This window comes from Loxodonta africana, chromosome 24 (genome assembly GCF_030014295.1).
Source record: "Loxodonta africana isolate mLoxAfr1 chromosome 24, mLoxAfr1.hap2, whole genome shotgun sequence".
Taxonomy (NCBI): Eukaryota; Metazoa; Chordata; class Mammalia; order Proboscidea; family Elephantidae; genus Loxodonta; species Loxodonta africana.
In genome coordinates, this window is record NC_087365.1 from 9,620,495 (window position 1) to 9,635,974 (window position 15,480).

At 41.7% G+C, this 15,480-nt stretch overlaps 1 protein-coding gene across 1 annotated transcript in view; it reads left to right on the plus strand.

Moving 5' to 3' along the window:
• Positions 1 to 15,480, plus strand: part of DZANK1 (double zinc ribbon and ankyrin repeat domains 1) — an 84,222-nt gene that overhangs the window by 9,534 nt on the left and 59,208 nt on the right. The window contains exons 3-5 of the mRNA XM_023549996.2: positions 4,710 to 4,824; positions 6,271 to 6,367; positions 7,327 to 7,442. Of these exons, the coding sequence (XP_023405764.1) occupies positions 4,710 to 4,824; positions 6,271 to 6,367; positions 7,327 to 7,442 (328 nt within the window). The remainder of the gene's footprint in view (positions 1 to 4,709; positions 4,825 to 6,270; positions 6,368 to 7,326; positions 7,443 to 15,480) is intronic.

The following is a 15,480-nucleotide window of genomic DNA, read 5'->3' on the forward strand; positions in this document are numbered from 1 at the left end:
AATGGAACAGAATTGAGAACCCAGATGTAAATCCACCCACCTATAGTCACCTGATCTTTGACAAAGGCCCAAAGTCCATTAAATGGGAAAAAGACAGTCTTTTTAACAAATGGTGCTGGCAAAACTGGATGGCCACCTGTAAAAAAAAATAAAACAGGACCCATATCTCATACCATACACAAAAACTAATTCAAAATGAATCAAAGACCTAAATATAAAACTAAAAAGTATGAAGATTATGGAAGAAAAACTAGGGTCAATGCTAGGGGCCTGATATACAGCATAAATAGATTACATACTGTAACTAACAATACACAAACACTGAAGATCAACTACATAACTGGGATCTTCTAAAAATTAAACATTTTGTTCATCGAAAGACTTCACCAAAAGAGTAAGAAGAGCATCTACAGATTGGGAAGACATTTTTGGCTATGACATATCTGACAAAGGTCTAATCTCTAAAATCTTAAAGAAAATCCAACACCTCCACAACAAAAAGACAAATAATCCACTTTAAAAATAGGCAAAGGATAACAGACACTTCACCAAAGAAGACATTCAGGCAGCTAACAGATATACGAAGAAATCTTCTCGATCACTAGCCATTAGAGAAATGCAGATCAAAACTGCAATGAGATACCATCTCACCCCAACATTACTGGCACTAATCAAAAAAAAAAAAAAGAAAACCAGAAAATAACAAATGGTGGGGAGGTAGGTTTCAGGGAGATTGGAACTCTTTTGCACTGCTGGTGGGAATGTTAAATGGTACAACCACTATGGAAAACGATATGGCGCCTACTTAAAAAGCTAGAAATGGAAATACCGTACGATCCAGCAGTCATACTCCTAGGAATATATCCTAGAAAAATAAGAGCCGTCACACAAATAGACATATGCACACCCATGTTCACTGCAGCATTATTCACAATAGCAAAAAGATGGAAACAACCTAAATGCCTATCAACAGATGAATGGATAAACAAACTATGGTACATACACACAATGAAATACTATGCAAAAATAAAGAACAATGATGAATCCTGGAAATATCTCACAACACTGATGAATCTGGAAGGCATTATGCTGAGTGAAATAAGCCAGTCACAAAAAGACAAATATTGCATGAGACCACGATTGTAAATACAATTGTTTTTTTCTGTGTTAACACAGAAAAAAAACAATCTGTTTTTTTATTGTGCTTTCAAAAGAGCAAATTAGTTTCTTATTAAACAATACACATATTGTTTTGTGACATTGGTTGCCAACCCCGTGACATGTCGATACTCTCCGCTTCTCAACCTTGGGTTCCCTGTTACCAGCTTTCCTGTCCCCTTCTGCCTTATCGTTCTTGCCCCTGGGCTGATGTGCCGTTTAGTCTCATTTTGTTTTATGGACCTGTCTAATCTTTGGCTGAAGGGTGAACTTCAGGAGTGACTTCAGTACTGAGTTAAAAGGACGTTTGGGAGCCATACTCTCAGAACTTCTCTAGTCTATGTCAGACCAGCAAGTCTGGTCTTTTTTTGTGAGTTAGAATTTTTTTCTACATTTTTCTCCAGCTCTGTTCGGGACCCTCTGTTGTGATCCCTGTCAGAGCAGTCAGTGGTAGTAGCCAGGCAGTATCTAGTTGTGCTGGACTCAGTCTGGTGGAGGCTCTGGTAGTTATGGTTCATTAGTTCTTTGGACTAATCTTTCCCTTGTGCCTTTGGTTTTCTTCATTCTCCCTTGCTTCAGACAGGATGGGATCAGTGGAGTATCTAGATGGCTGCTCACAGGCTTTTAAGACCCCAGACACTACTCACTAAAGTAGGTTGTGGAACATTTTGTTTATAAACTATGTTATGCCAGTTGAGTTAGATGTCCCCAGAGACTATGGTCCCTAGCCCTCAGCCCAGTAATTCAGTCCCTCAGGGAGTTTGGATGTGGCTATAAAGCTTCAATAACCTTGCCTTGGTCAAGTTGCGCAGACTTCCCCAGTATTGTGTACTGTCTTACCCTTCAGTAAAGTTACCACTTATCAGTTGTCTAGTTAGTGGGGAAAAAAAAAAAAAACTTTGATGGTTATGAGGGAGGGGAAGGGTAGGAAGGGGAAATCGCTAACTAGGTAGTAGACAAGTGTTAGCTTTGGTGAAGGGAAAGACAACACACATTATAGGGGAAATCAGCACAACTTGACCAAGGCAACATCATAGAAGCTTCCTGGGCTCATCTATACACCTTGAGTTACTGGGGCTGAAGGCTGGGGACTATAGATAGTCTCAGGGGATATCTAGGTAAATCGGCATAACATAGATTATAAAGAAAGTGTTCTACATCCTACTTTAGTGAGTAGCATCTGGGGTCTTAAAAGCTTGTGAACGGCCATCTGAGATACATCTATTGGTCCCATCCCGTCTAGAGCAAAGGAGAATGATAAAAACCAAAGACACAGGAAAATATTAGTCCAAAGGACTAATGGACCACGTGAACATAGCCTCCCCCGGCCTGAGCCCAGAAGAACTAGATGGTGCCTGGCTAACACCAATGACTGCTGTGACAGGGGTCACAATAGAGGGTCCCAGACAGAGCAGGAAAAAAAATGTAGAACAAAATTCAAATTCACAAAAAAAGACCAGATTTACTGGTCTGAGAGAAACTGGAGGAACCCCAGGACTATGGCCCTTGGACACCCTGCTAACTCAGAACCAAAGTCACTCTTGAAGTCCACCTTTCAGCCAAAAATTAGACAGGCATATAAAACAAACAATAACACACATGAGGAACATGCTTCTTAGTTCAATCAAATATATAAGACCAAATGGGCAACACTTGCCCAAAAGCAGAGATGAAAAGACAGGAAGGCACAGGAAAACTGGATGAATGGACACGGGAACCCAGGGTAGAAAGGGGGAAGAATGCTGACACATTTCAGGGATTGCAACCAACGTCATGAAATAATTTGTGTATAAATCTTTGAATGAGAGACTAATTTGTGCCGTAAACTTTCGCAGGGGTGAGAGTTAAATGTGTTGAATACACTGACTGCTGCCGTGATGGTTTGGCGTAGGCTGCTGGCTGTCCCTCAATATCTGCTTTTCCCTTCTTCTTTAATAATATGTGATTTTTACCTGGACACATAGTTACCTAGAAGAAAGGCATTTTCCAATCCTCCTTGCAGCTAGGTAGAGCCATGTCACCAAGTTATGGCCTGCAAAATGTGTGTAGAAGTGATGTGTGCAACTTCTGGATTGTGCCCTTAAAGGGGAGGGTGGGCCCCGCTTCCTGCTGGCTGGAATGTGTATGTGTGGTCAGCCAAGAGCAACATCCTAGGGATGGTGGAGAAACAAGATAGAAACTCAACACCACGCCCCTGCCACCATGGCACCATACCAGCTCTGGACTACTTACGCCTTGGAACTGCTATCTTGTTTAATAAGCAAGGCTTACTTTTGACCAACAGAATACTTCAGAAGTGACACTGAGGACTTCTGAGGCTAGATCACAAGAAGCATGGCAATTTCTGTTTTGGTCTTTGGGGACATAAACACTGGTGGAAGCTAGCTGTCACGTAGCAGGTCCAACTACCCCGAGATTTGGGTAATGTGATTCCTCAGAACTGAAGATAACCCAAGGTAGCCCAAAAGAGAGGGAGAGAGAGAGAGACTGGCGAGCCCCCAGCTGTTTCAGCTATCCCAGCCTGGGCTTCACATATATGAGTGGAGGGGTCCTTGTGGATGTCCAGCCCAGTCGAGCCTTCATTTGATTCTAGCCCCAGCTGACAACTGACTGAACCACATGAGAGATCTCAAACAAGAGCCACCTAGCTGAGCCCAGTTAACCCGCATATATGTACAGATTTGTATTTTAAGACTATGTTGTTTTGGGTGTGGTTTGTTACACAGCCATAGACAATCAAAATGAGAATAAGGTAAGGAAAGACTGTGGGAATTGGGTTGTAATTTCTCCACTTTAAAATATGATAAGTTTAGTAGCTAGACCAAGGGACTTTAATAGAGTCATCTTAATTGTTAGCCACCTTCTTTTTTTTTTAATTTTTATTGTGCTTTAAGTGAAAGCTTACAAATCAAGTCAGTCTCTCATATGAAGATTTATGTACACCTTGCTATATACTCCTAATTGCTCTCCCCCTAATGAGACAGCCCGCTCCTTCCCTCCACTCTCTCTGTTCGTGTCCATTCCACCAGCTTCTGACCCCCTCTGCCCTCTCATCTCTTCTCCAGATAGGAGATGCCAACATTGTCTCAAGTGTCTACTTGATCCAAGAAGTTCATTCTTCACTAGCATCTTTTTCTATCCCATTGTCCAGTCCAATCCCTGTCTGAAGAGTTGGCTTTCGGAATGGTTCCTGTCCTGGGCTAATAGAAGGTCTGGGGGCCATGACCACTGGGGTCCTTCAGGTCTCAGTCAGACCATTAAGTCTGGTCTTTTTACAAGAATTTGGGGTCTGGATCCCACTGCTCTCCTACTCCCTCAGGGGTTCTCTGTTATGTTCCCTGTCAGGGCAGTCATCGGTTGTAGCTGGGTACCATCCAGTTCTTCTGGTCTCAGGCTGACGTAGCCTTTGGTTTATGTGGCCCTTTCTATCTCTTGGGCTCGTAATTACCTTCTGTTCTTGGTGTTCTTCATTCTCCTTTGCTCCAGGTAGCCACCTTCTCTTTGATTCTTTGTCTAAACTACATTTTTTTTTCTTTTTAAATAATTTTCAGAGACTGCAGACAGAGTGGCATTGTAACGAAGGTGTTTCAGGTAGACTATGAACGACCAGATACCGTCTCTTCTGAAGACAGTGTTGAAAATGTTCTCAAAGATTCTTCAAAGCAGGCAAGTGATAAAACTGTAATACATTCACACAGACACCACTTTCATTTTCTTGGTTCCTTCTTCCTCAGTGGTCACATCTTCCCTTTATTTAACCACTTCAGTTCACAACCAGGTCTTTATAACTGAAGTCAGTCTCAGCCATTGCAAAGTATCTTTACTGATCCCAACCCTTTGTTCAGTCCCTCCCCGACCCTGCAAATTTGAATTCCTCGCCAGCATTACTGCCTATGCTCCAGTATCTTCAGTGATTCCCCCTTACCTACTGAAAAAAGCAGAAACCTTCAGCCCGGCATCCCAAGTAGGAAGTTTCTGTCCTCAGTTGGCCTCTCTTGCTTTGCCTATGACTCCCTTACATATAGTCCAGCTAAACTAAATTATTTGTTCTGTGTCCTATCACCACACCCCTAACTCCTGGGCCACCTTCTTTTATAAAATGCTTTGAATTTTTGATTGCTTTCTTCTGGGTCTGTCTTTCTCATGCACTGCAAGCTCCCAGGTGGCTTAGAGAATGTCTGCCATATTCCTTGCCTTGCACAGGGGGAGGTAATATATGAGTGTGTATTTGTTGAATAGATGCATCACAACTAGTAGAAGCCCTCAGTGGGTGTAGCCTTCTGTTACATTGAAATCTTCCCTCCTGAATGGCTGCAATGCCTCACCTCTTTGGAGAGTGAACCAGACCTATCTAAGAAGGATACTTGAAACTTGAGTCCCTGAATTGTGGGCATCAGTGAGATAGACCCAAGGAACAGGGCAAGAGGATGGGCTGACCGATGGTAAGGCAACCAAAGAAGAGGCCCCAGTCATGGGTGTCTTGTTGAGGGTAACAGAAGAAGCTCGTCTGGGAGCCACTTGAGCCCAAGGGTGGACCTGAGGCCAGAGAGGAGGCTGTGGGACCAAAGCAGTGGGTGTAGGCATAGTGTGGGGCTCAAGAATGATAAAAGCAAGTATCTATGAGGAAGAGAAAGTCAGCAGAGCCTGAGCCTACATGTATCAGCAGGCAGTCAAGCTTGAAGCAGGCATGAGGGACTAAGTCTGTGGAGAATAAAGTCCAGGCGGAAGAGCATTTAAGGACTATGTAGGCAGTAGTAGTGCACATAAGTCCTATCTTGACCTGATTCCACCCTTTCTTTGCCCTCTGGGTCTGGTGGCACCTCTGTTATTACTCAGACTCCCATCCCGCCTGTATGTGATGCCACTTGCTCCTGTCTTGGTCGTTTGGCCTGGTGGGACTGACCAGCCCGTCATGCTGCCGGTCAAGCAGCCAAGGTACAGAGTTGTGTTCTTCTAGAGTAAGATTAAGCAAAGGCCACTTATTAAAAACTACCATAAACCCTTTCAAGGAAGAAATGAATGCTGTGGCACTGTCTCTACCACATAACCTTTAATTTTCACATTCTGCGTGGATATAATCAAGTGATTGATATGCAATCTCTTCATTCCTAGGAATTGAAAAATGGGTTTGTTGGATCAAAACCAAGAAAGAAAGATAAGAATGGTGAAAAGAAACCTGACTGGAATGTTAACCTTAGAAAATTTCCAGGTATGAAATTATAGAACAAAGAAAAGGCTTAGTATTCTAAACCCACCGAACAGGTTCCCTGCTTGTTTTCTTGTCTGAGAAAGTGTTGCAATAAGAAACACTGGAAGAGGAAATTCAGCTGTCATTGGAGTTTTAGTACTGTTCTAGCTCAAACAGCTTAAGATCAAGCAGTACGAGAGTCAGATTTATTGACTCCTTGCAGCAACGAGACCATACAGCAAAGGAACCACAAGACAGCTCATCAAACAAAGCAAAAGATAGAGTTATAGGATTTGGAGCAGCGTGGAGTTTGGGTGAAACTTAAATGAAAGCAGAGTTTTGATAGGGCTCAAAGAAAATCAGGGCTCTGTGTGAAGCCCTGGGCCGCAGAGGGGACCCAGGGTTCTGTGATCTTGGAAACTACGAAGTTAAGATAAATGTGGAAGATCGTGTTCAGAAATCTCTTATCTGAAGCTCTGCATCAGACTTGAAAATTGAGGCTGCTTCTCTGTGTTGGCATGACTTAGATCCTCCAGGCAAGAGTGGGCTATTTCCTTCTTACTGATGTGATTTCAAACAGCAAAATTTCTGGTAATCTGTGATTTTAGTTAACAAGGTTTCTTGGTAAGGAAGTAGTAGTCACTCAGAGAGGGAGTTGCTGTGACATTTTGAAGCTACAATGTGCCCTTCGGAGAAATAATGTTTCCTGCTAACCTTGCAGTTGAATTTATCTGTTTTCCCAGCTGGATATGGAATGTTGTAGAATGTAGCAGGGCAGATTTTTACTTCTCAGCCTGGGATAATCTTTTTCTTTCTCAGTGCTAATGTGCTGAGCAGGAGACCATTATGTAAGTGTTACTTCTAGGGAAAGAATGTGGTGACAGTGGTCCCTTATTAAGATGTTCCCAACTGTGAGGACATATTTGCATGACTTTATATATATATGTTTTTACAGAACAATGTTTTTAATCTAATTTTAGGCCTTGAGATAGGTGAAAGAACTGACCCTAAAATTTTGAAAGGTCTTCGCTTCTCAGAGAGTCCACTGGAAATCCGTGAAAAATCAGGTTCTAGACCACCCACCCGCCAGTCCCAGGTAACTTCCAAGGAAAATCTCTAGGATACAAATACTTCCATATTTTTAATGCTTCCAATGAAACACTTTAATGCAGTGCCTCCCAGCCTTTCACCATGTGCCAGGCACTGTTCCCGTACTGGGGATATTGTGTTGCGTGAGAAAGGCCCAGCAGTCATGGAGCTTACGTTTTTATTGGGGTTAGGGGTAGGCAAATAATAAACATGAAATAAGCGAATATTTTTAAATAGTAGTAAGTATCGTGAAAAAAAATAAAACTGGATAATGGGATAGAGCAGTGGTCCTCAAAGTGCTATTCCTAGACCAGCAGCATCAGCATCATGTGGCAGCTCATTAGAAATGCGAATCCTCAGGCCCTACTTCAGACCTACTGAATCAGAGACTTTGGGGTTGGGCCCAATAATCTGTGTTTTAATTAGTCCTCCTGATGCACACTCAAGTTTGGGAACCCCTGGGAAAGAGAATGGCCGTGGGGAGTGGACAAGAGTGGTTTTAGATTACAGAAAGAGGAAAAGACTTCCTTGAAGAGGTGACATTTGATTAAACCTTCAGGATGAACAGAAGCCAGCCCTGCACAGATCTTGAGAAAAAGCATTCTGGCAGCAGTAACAGCAAGTACAGAAAAGTGAGGGATGGCAAGGAGGCCGATGTGGTTGGAGCATGGTGAGCAAGGTAGGAGATGACGTGGGAGATGTAGGCTGGGGCCAGAGCAGCTAAAGGTATGGTTCTCAGACACAACTGCATATGAGAATTGCCTGAGGAGCTTCAAACCAATCATTGAGACCTGACCTCAGAAATTCTGATTTAATTGATCTGATATGGGGTTTAGAGATTTTTTTTAATGTACCCCAGGTGGTTCTAATGGGCAAGCATGGTTGAAAATCAGAGAAGTAGGGTTTTGAGTCCTAGTGTAAGGTGTTTGGATTTAATTCTAAAGGGTAAAGGGAACCCATTTGGAGGGCAAGACATGATCTCATTTACATTTAAATTTTTCCTTTTGGCCATCGTATGGAGATTAGACTGTAGAGAGGTAAGAGGATAAACATCAGTTAAAAGATTTTTGCCTCCAGGTAAGAGATAATGGTAGCTTGGACCAAGGTTGTAGTGGTGGTAAAGATAGGAGGTGGTTGGAGTCTGGATATATTTTGGAGGCCAAGCCAACCGCTGAACAATCGCATGGATGGGATGGGGGGAGTGGAGGAGTCAGGGATGGCTCTTAGGATTTTGGCTGGGCATCTGGAGATGCTGCTCCCATTAACTGAGATGGGGAAGATTTAGGAGGAGCAAGCTTGCAGAGGCTCATTAGACGTGCAAGTGGGGATGTCAGGTGGACTGCTGTATATGTAAGTTCAAACTCAGGGGAGAGGTCAGGGATGGAGCTATATATTTGGAAACATTCAGTATATAGGTAGTATTTAAAGCTTTGGACTGAATGAGATCACCTGCCAAGGGTGTGTAGAAAATGAACAGAAAGTGGTACAAGACAAAACCCTCAGCTTAGAGGTTGAACAGAAGAGGAGGAGCCTGAGAAGTAGGAAGAAAACTGGAAGAATGTGGTGCCATAAAAGCCAAGAGAAGAAAAGGTTTCAAGGAGAAGCGAGTGGTCGCCTATGTCAAATAGTACTAAATATTCAAATTAAAGAAAGACAGAAAATTGCCCACTGGATTTAACAAGATGGAGGTGATCGGTGACCTTACTAAAATCCATATCAGTGCATTCTAACTAACATAGCACAAGAAAGATTTCCTTACACTAGTTGCCTACTATTACTGTTATAGCATTTTGGTTTGGGGGCATGTAAGGGCAATCCAGGAACCCTTGACCTTCTCCTCTGATCTGAGCCCTAAGCGGAGTACACTTGGAGTCACAAGACTTCAGACTTCCTATCCAGCCACAAATGCTTCTTGGACCCGTGATTCCAAGGCCATTCACACTTAACCATCAAGTATAAAGAAGGCAAAGAACATGGATCCCAAACCTGGTTGCACATTAGAATCACCCGGGCTGATGGGGGAGACATTAAATACATGTACGGATTCCCAGATACCACCTCCTGCAATCCTCCTAGATGACCTGATTCCATAGGCCTAGGCTGGAAACCGTGGACAACTTTGACGATCAGCCCAGTCTGAGAATCACTGGCCTAGAAGCCTTATTCCAACTCAAGCCCTTACCTTCATTTCCCTTCTTTAATGTGTGGTGTGACTCACCCTGACCTCCTGGCTTCTTCGATCTGCCTACCACTGTATTTTCTGGAGGACCACAAAGGCCAGTCAGAGGACCATAGACCCCATAAGACCTGTTTGCAAACCCCACTAAATGAAACTACAATAGAAGATTGCCCTTCCTTTGGGAAATAATAACTACTTGGTTAGCCAGTGAACCAATGAGCACACTCAACTCCTGTGAGTGGTGTACCTCAGCGTAGCTCAATAAGATTACTACTCTTCAGGAAAAAAATTGGGGGGAATTTCTTTTTTCGTAGTACCACAACGTATATCTCAAGCCTCCAGTGTATGAATTATAAGCTTATTTATAAATTCCAGGCTTCATGAGAGTTCTCTACCATAGATTGAGTGAGCATATAGGAAGGAAATAACTTCAAGATCACAAATTTGCTCTAGGGCTTCTACAACTGTTTGAAGAATGAGTGATATATGTTGACGATGTATGATTTTGGTATATGATACATGTCTTAGTTTCCTGGTATTGCCGTAACAAAAATACCACAACTGGGTGGCTTTAAAGAACAGAAATTTATTGTCATACAATTTTAGAACCTAAAGTCCAAGTCAATGTGTCAACTCTAGGGAAGGGTCCTTCTTTGTAAGTATCCCTGGACACTTCTTGGTGTACCTTGGCTTGTAGATGAGTCCTCACAATCTCTTCCCATATGTGTATCGCTCTGTGTCCATTTTCCCTTTTTATAAGATACCGTTCAGAAGGGATTAGGTTTAGGATCCACCCTACTCTGGTATGGCTTCATTAACATAACAAAAGAAAACCCTGTTTCCAGACAGGGTCACATTCACAGGTTTAGGGTTAGTATGTCATCATATCTTTGGAGGGACACAATTCAGTCCATAACAATACAAAACAAATTACTACTATTTTCAGAAAAACACTCATGGGTCCGTAACTACCTGTAATAGGTCTAAACCAAAAAAACCAAACCAGTTGCCAGGGAATGGATTCCAACTCATGGAATCAGAGTAGAGCTGCCTTCCATAGGGTTTTCAATGGCTATGATCTTCTGGAAATAGACCTCCAAGCCTTTCTTCTGAGGCTCCTCTGGATGGAATCATCAACCTTTTGGTTAATAGCTGAGCACTTAACCACTTTTGTCACCTGGGGCCTCCTGTAATGGGTCTAGAAAGTTATTTTTTGTGTATGCATGAGTATTTGGATTACCTTGCCCACAGAGTTGTTTAATAGTTGTTGTTTCCCAGAAATAAAGGGCATCCAAATTGGTAATGAAGAAGTTAAACTCTCCCTATTTGTGGGTAATGTGATACTGTACACAGAAAACCCAAAAGACTCCACAAGAAAACTACTGGAACTAATAGAAAGATTCAGCAGAGTAGTGGGATACAAGAAAAATGTACAAAAGTCAGTTGAATTCGTATATATTAATAAAGAGAACAGTGAAAAGAAATCAGGAAAACAGTACCATTTATGCCCAAAAGCCCAGTGCCATTGAGTCGATTCTGACTCATAGCAACCCATACCATTTATAATAGCCCCTAAAAAAATAAAATACTTGGGAATAAATCTAACCAGGGATGTAAAAGGCCTGTACAAAGAAAACTACAAAACGCTATTGCGAGAAACCAAAAGAGACCTACATAAATAGAAAAACATACCATGCTCATAGATAGGTAGGCTCAACATTGTGAAAATGACAGTTCTACCCAAAGTGCTTTACAAATACGATGCAATCCCGATCCAAATACCAACAAATTCTTTAAAGAAGTAGAAAAACTTATCATTAACTTTATATGGAAAGGTAAGAAGCCCCATATAGGTAAAGCAGTATTGAAGAAGAAGAATAAAGTAGGAGGACTTGCACTACCTGCACTCAGAACCTACTGTACAGCTACGGTAGTCATAATGGCCTGGTACTAGTACAGTGACCAGTGGAACAGAATTAAGAACCCAGATATGAATCCATCCACCTGTGGTCCCCTGATCTTCGACAAGGGCCCAAAGTCTATCAAATGGGGAAAAGACAGTCATTTTAACAAATGGTGCTGGCAAAACGGGATGTCCATCTGCAGAAAAATGAAACAGGACCCGTATCTCACACCATATACAAAAACTAACTCAAAATGGATCAAAGACCTAAATATAAAGCCAAAAACAATGAGATTCATAGAAAAAAATGTAGAATCAACGCTAGAGGCCCCAATACATGGCATTAACAGGATACAAACCACAACCAACAACACACAAGCTCCAGAGGATAAGCTAGATAGCTGGGATCTTCTAAAAATTAAACACTTGCGTTCATCAAAAGACTTTGCCAAGAGAAAAAAAAGAGGACCTACAGACTAGGAAAAGAGATTTTGGCTGTGAAAAATCTGACAAAGTTCTAATCTCTAAAATCTATAAGAAAATCCAACGCCTCTACAATAAAAAGACAAATAATACAGTCAAAAAATGGGCAAAGGAAATGAACATACACTTCACCAAAGAAGACATTCAAGTGGCCAACAGACACGTGAAGAAATGCTCACGATCCCTAGCCATTAGAGAAATGCAAATCAAAACCACAATGAGATACCAACTCACCCTAGCATTACTGGCACGAATCAATAAAACAGGAAATAGCAAATGTTGCAGAGGCTGCAGGGAGATTGGAACTCTCATGTGCTGCTGGTAGGAATGCAAAATGATATGACCATTTTGGAAAACATGTAGCACTTCCTTAGAAAGCTAGAAATGGAGATACCATATGATCCAGCAGTCCCACTCCTAGCAATATATCCTAGAGACATAAGAGTCATCACACAAGTAGACATATGCATACCAACGTTCACTGCAGCATTGTTCATAATAGCAAAAAAGATGGAAACAATCTAGATGTCCATCAACAGATGAATGTATAAACAAACTGGTACATACACACAATGGAGTATTATGCAATGATAAAGAACGGTGAATCTGTGAAGCGTCTCATAACATGGATGAATCTGGCAGGCATTGTGCTGAGTGAAGTAAGTCAATCACAAAAGGACAAATATTGTATGAGACCACTACTGTAAAATCTGCTGAAAAGGTTTACACACAAAAAGAAACAATCGTTGATGGTTATGAGGGAGGGGAGGGATGGGGATGGAAAAACACTTAATAGATAAGTAGAAACTTCGGCGAAGGCTAAGACAGTATGCAATACTGGGGAAGCCAGCACAACCTGTATAAGGCAAGGTCATGGTAGGTACATAGACACGTCCAAACTTCCTGAGGGACCAAACTGCTGGGCTGAGAGATGTGGGGGCCATGATCTTGGGAAACATCTGGCTCAATTGGCATGACATAGTTTATAAAGAATATGTTCTACATTCTACTTTGATAAGTAGTGTCTGGGGTCTTAAAAGCCTGTGAGCAGCCATCTAGGGTACTCCATGGGCCTTACCCCTTTGGGAGCAAGGAAGAATGAAGAAAATTAAGATACAAGGGAAAGATTAGTCCGCAGGACTAATGGACCATATCTACCACGGCCTCTACCAGACTGAGTCTAGTAAAACTAGATGATGCCTGGCCACCACCACTGACTGCTCTGACAAGGATCACAATAGAGGGTCCCGGACAGAGCTGGAGAAAAAATGTAGAACAAAACTCTTAACTCATAAAGAAAGACCAGACTTGCTGACAGAGACTGTAGAAACCCTGAGAGTATGGCCCCTGGATACCCTTTCAGCTCAGTAATGAGGTCACTCCTGAGGTTCACCCTTCAGCCAAAGATTGAACAGACCCATGGAACAAAACAAGACTAAAGGGGCGCACCAGCCCTGGGGGAGGGACTGGAAGGCAGGAGGGAACAGGAAAGCTGGTAATTGGGAGCCCAGGGTTGAGAAGGAAGAGTGTTGACATGTCATGGGGTTTTTAATCAATGTCATAGAACAATGTATGTACTATTTGATGAGAAACCAGTTTGTTTTGTAAACCTTCATCTAAAGTACAATAAAAAAAAAAAAAAAAGAAGAGTTGTTTTGAAAGGAAAGATAGAGTAAAACAATATGTAAGGATCCCAAGTTTCAGAATCTCAAGAAACTAGGAACATGGGAGCAAAGCCAAAGATTGGAGAATATGACTAGAGTTCGGAAAGCCGGGGAGGCCAGAAAAGGACTGCAAAACTCTTTCTTCCATTCTTTTTGTTCATATTAGTGACATATTCTTCTCAATATTTCAACTGAATCCCATCTGAAACGTACTTCAGCAAATATCAGAATTAACCACACTGGTGTGTGTTACATGTCAGTAACTACCAGGGAGCCAAGGTGTTTATGAGCTACGCATCTGGCTGGGTTAGTAAGCAGAGTTAATGTGTGATGCAGACTGGGTAGAAGATAAGTGACAGCTGTCACCTGGTTTTGGTGTTGGGATACAAGGGTTGTGGGTTCTCTGGAAACGTGGAATGCCACAGCCAGCTAAAGGGGTCATCTTTACTCAACTGCAGCTAACCATTGACAAGAAGGACTATAGGCTCAGTGTTGCCATATTTGTTGAATTTGCAAGAGAACCCAGGAACCTGTATCTTTATGCATAGGAACCTAATTTTACATTTTGACAATTAATTCAAATTTGAAACACTGCATGCACCAACATATATGGACCAAGCAAAACTCAGTGGCAGATCAGATTTGGCCAATGGGCTGCCACTTTACAACTTCTGGTCTAGGCCATGTTAGATCTGTGACAAAAGCAACTAAAAACCTCTGACTGAAAAAAAAGCAAGAAAAACCTCTGACTGCTTCCTATGACCTGCAGAACAGGCATTGTGGTAGACAAGCAGTCTGTCACTCAGGTAGGCTTGAGTTGGAGTTTACTTACTTTTTTTTTTTTTTTTGCAAATTCAACTTTTTACAGGTGTATAACTTATTGACAGCAATTGCATTACTCAGCTATGCAATCCTAACCCTAACCAATGAGATTTTTCAGTCACCGTAAACTGAAACTCAGTATTCCATAAGCAAGAAGCACCCCTTTGCCCTTCTTTTTGCCCCGGTAGCCACTAATAAACTTTAGTCTGTATATATTTGCCTGTTCTTGTTTTTTTATGTAAGTGAGGCCATATAATGTTTGTCATTTTGTGATTGACTTATTTCACTCAGCATAATGTCTTCAGGCTCCATCTGTATTGTAGCATGTATCAGGATGTCATTTACTGGTTGTGTAGTATTCCATTGTATGTATGTATACATTTTGTTTATCTATTCATCTGTTGATGGGCATCTAGGTTGTTTCTACCTTTTGGCTATTGTGCATAGTGCCACAATGAACACTGCTGTACAAGTATCTGTTTGAGTCTCTGCTTTCAAGTCTTTTGGGTATATACGTAGGAGTGGAATTGCTGGGTCGTATGATAGTTCTATTTTTAGTTTTTTGAGGAACCATCACACTGCTTTCCACAGCAGCTGTACCATTTTGCATTCCCACCAGCAGTGGATAAGGGTTCCAATTTCCCCCACATCCTCACCAACATTTGTTATTTTCAGTTTTTTTAGCCATCCTAGTGGGGGTGAAGTGATATCTCATTGTGATTTTGATTCACATTTCTCTGAAGGCTAATCTTGCTGAGTATCTTTTCATGTGTCTTCTTACCACTTTTGAATGTCCTCTTTGGTGAAATGTCTGTTCAAGTCCTTTGTCCATTTTATGATTGGGTTATTTGTTTTTTTGTTGTTAAGTTGTCAAAGTTTTATATGTATTTTGGTTGTTAGATTCTTATTGGATATATGGTTTTCGAAGATATTCTCCCAGTTGGTAGCTTGTCTTTTCACTTTTTTAGGTAAAGTCTTTTGATGAACAAAAGTT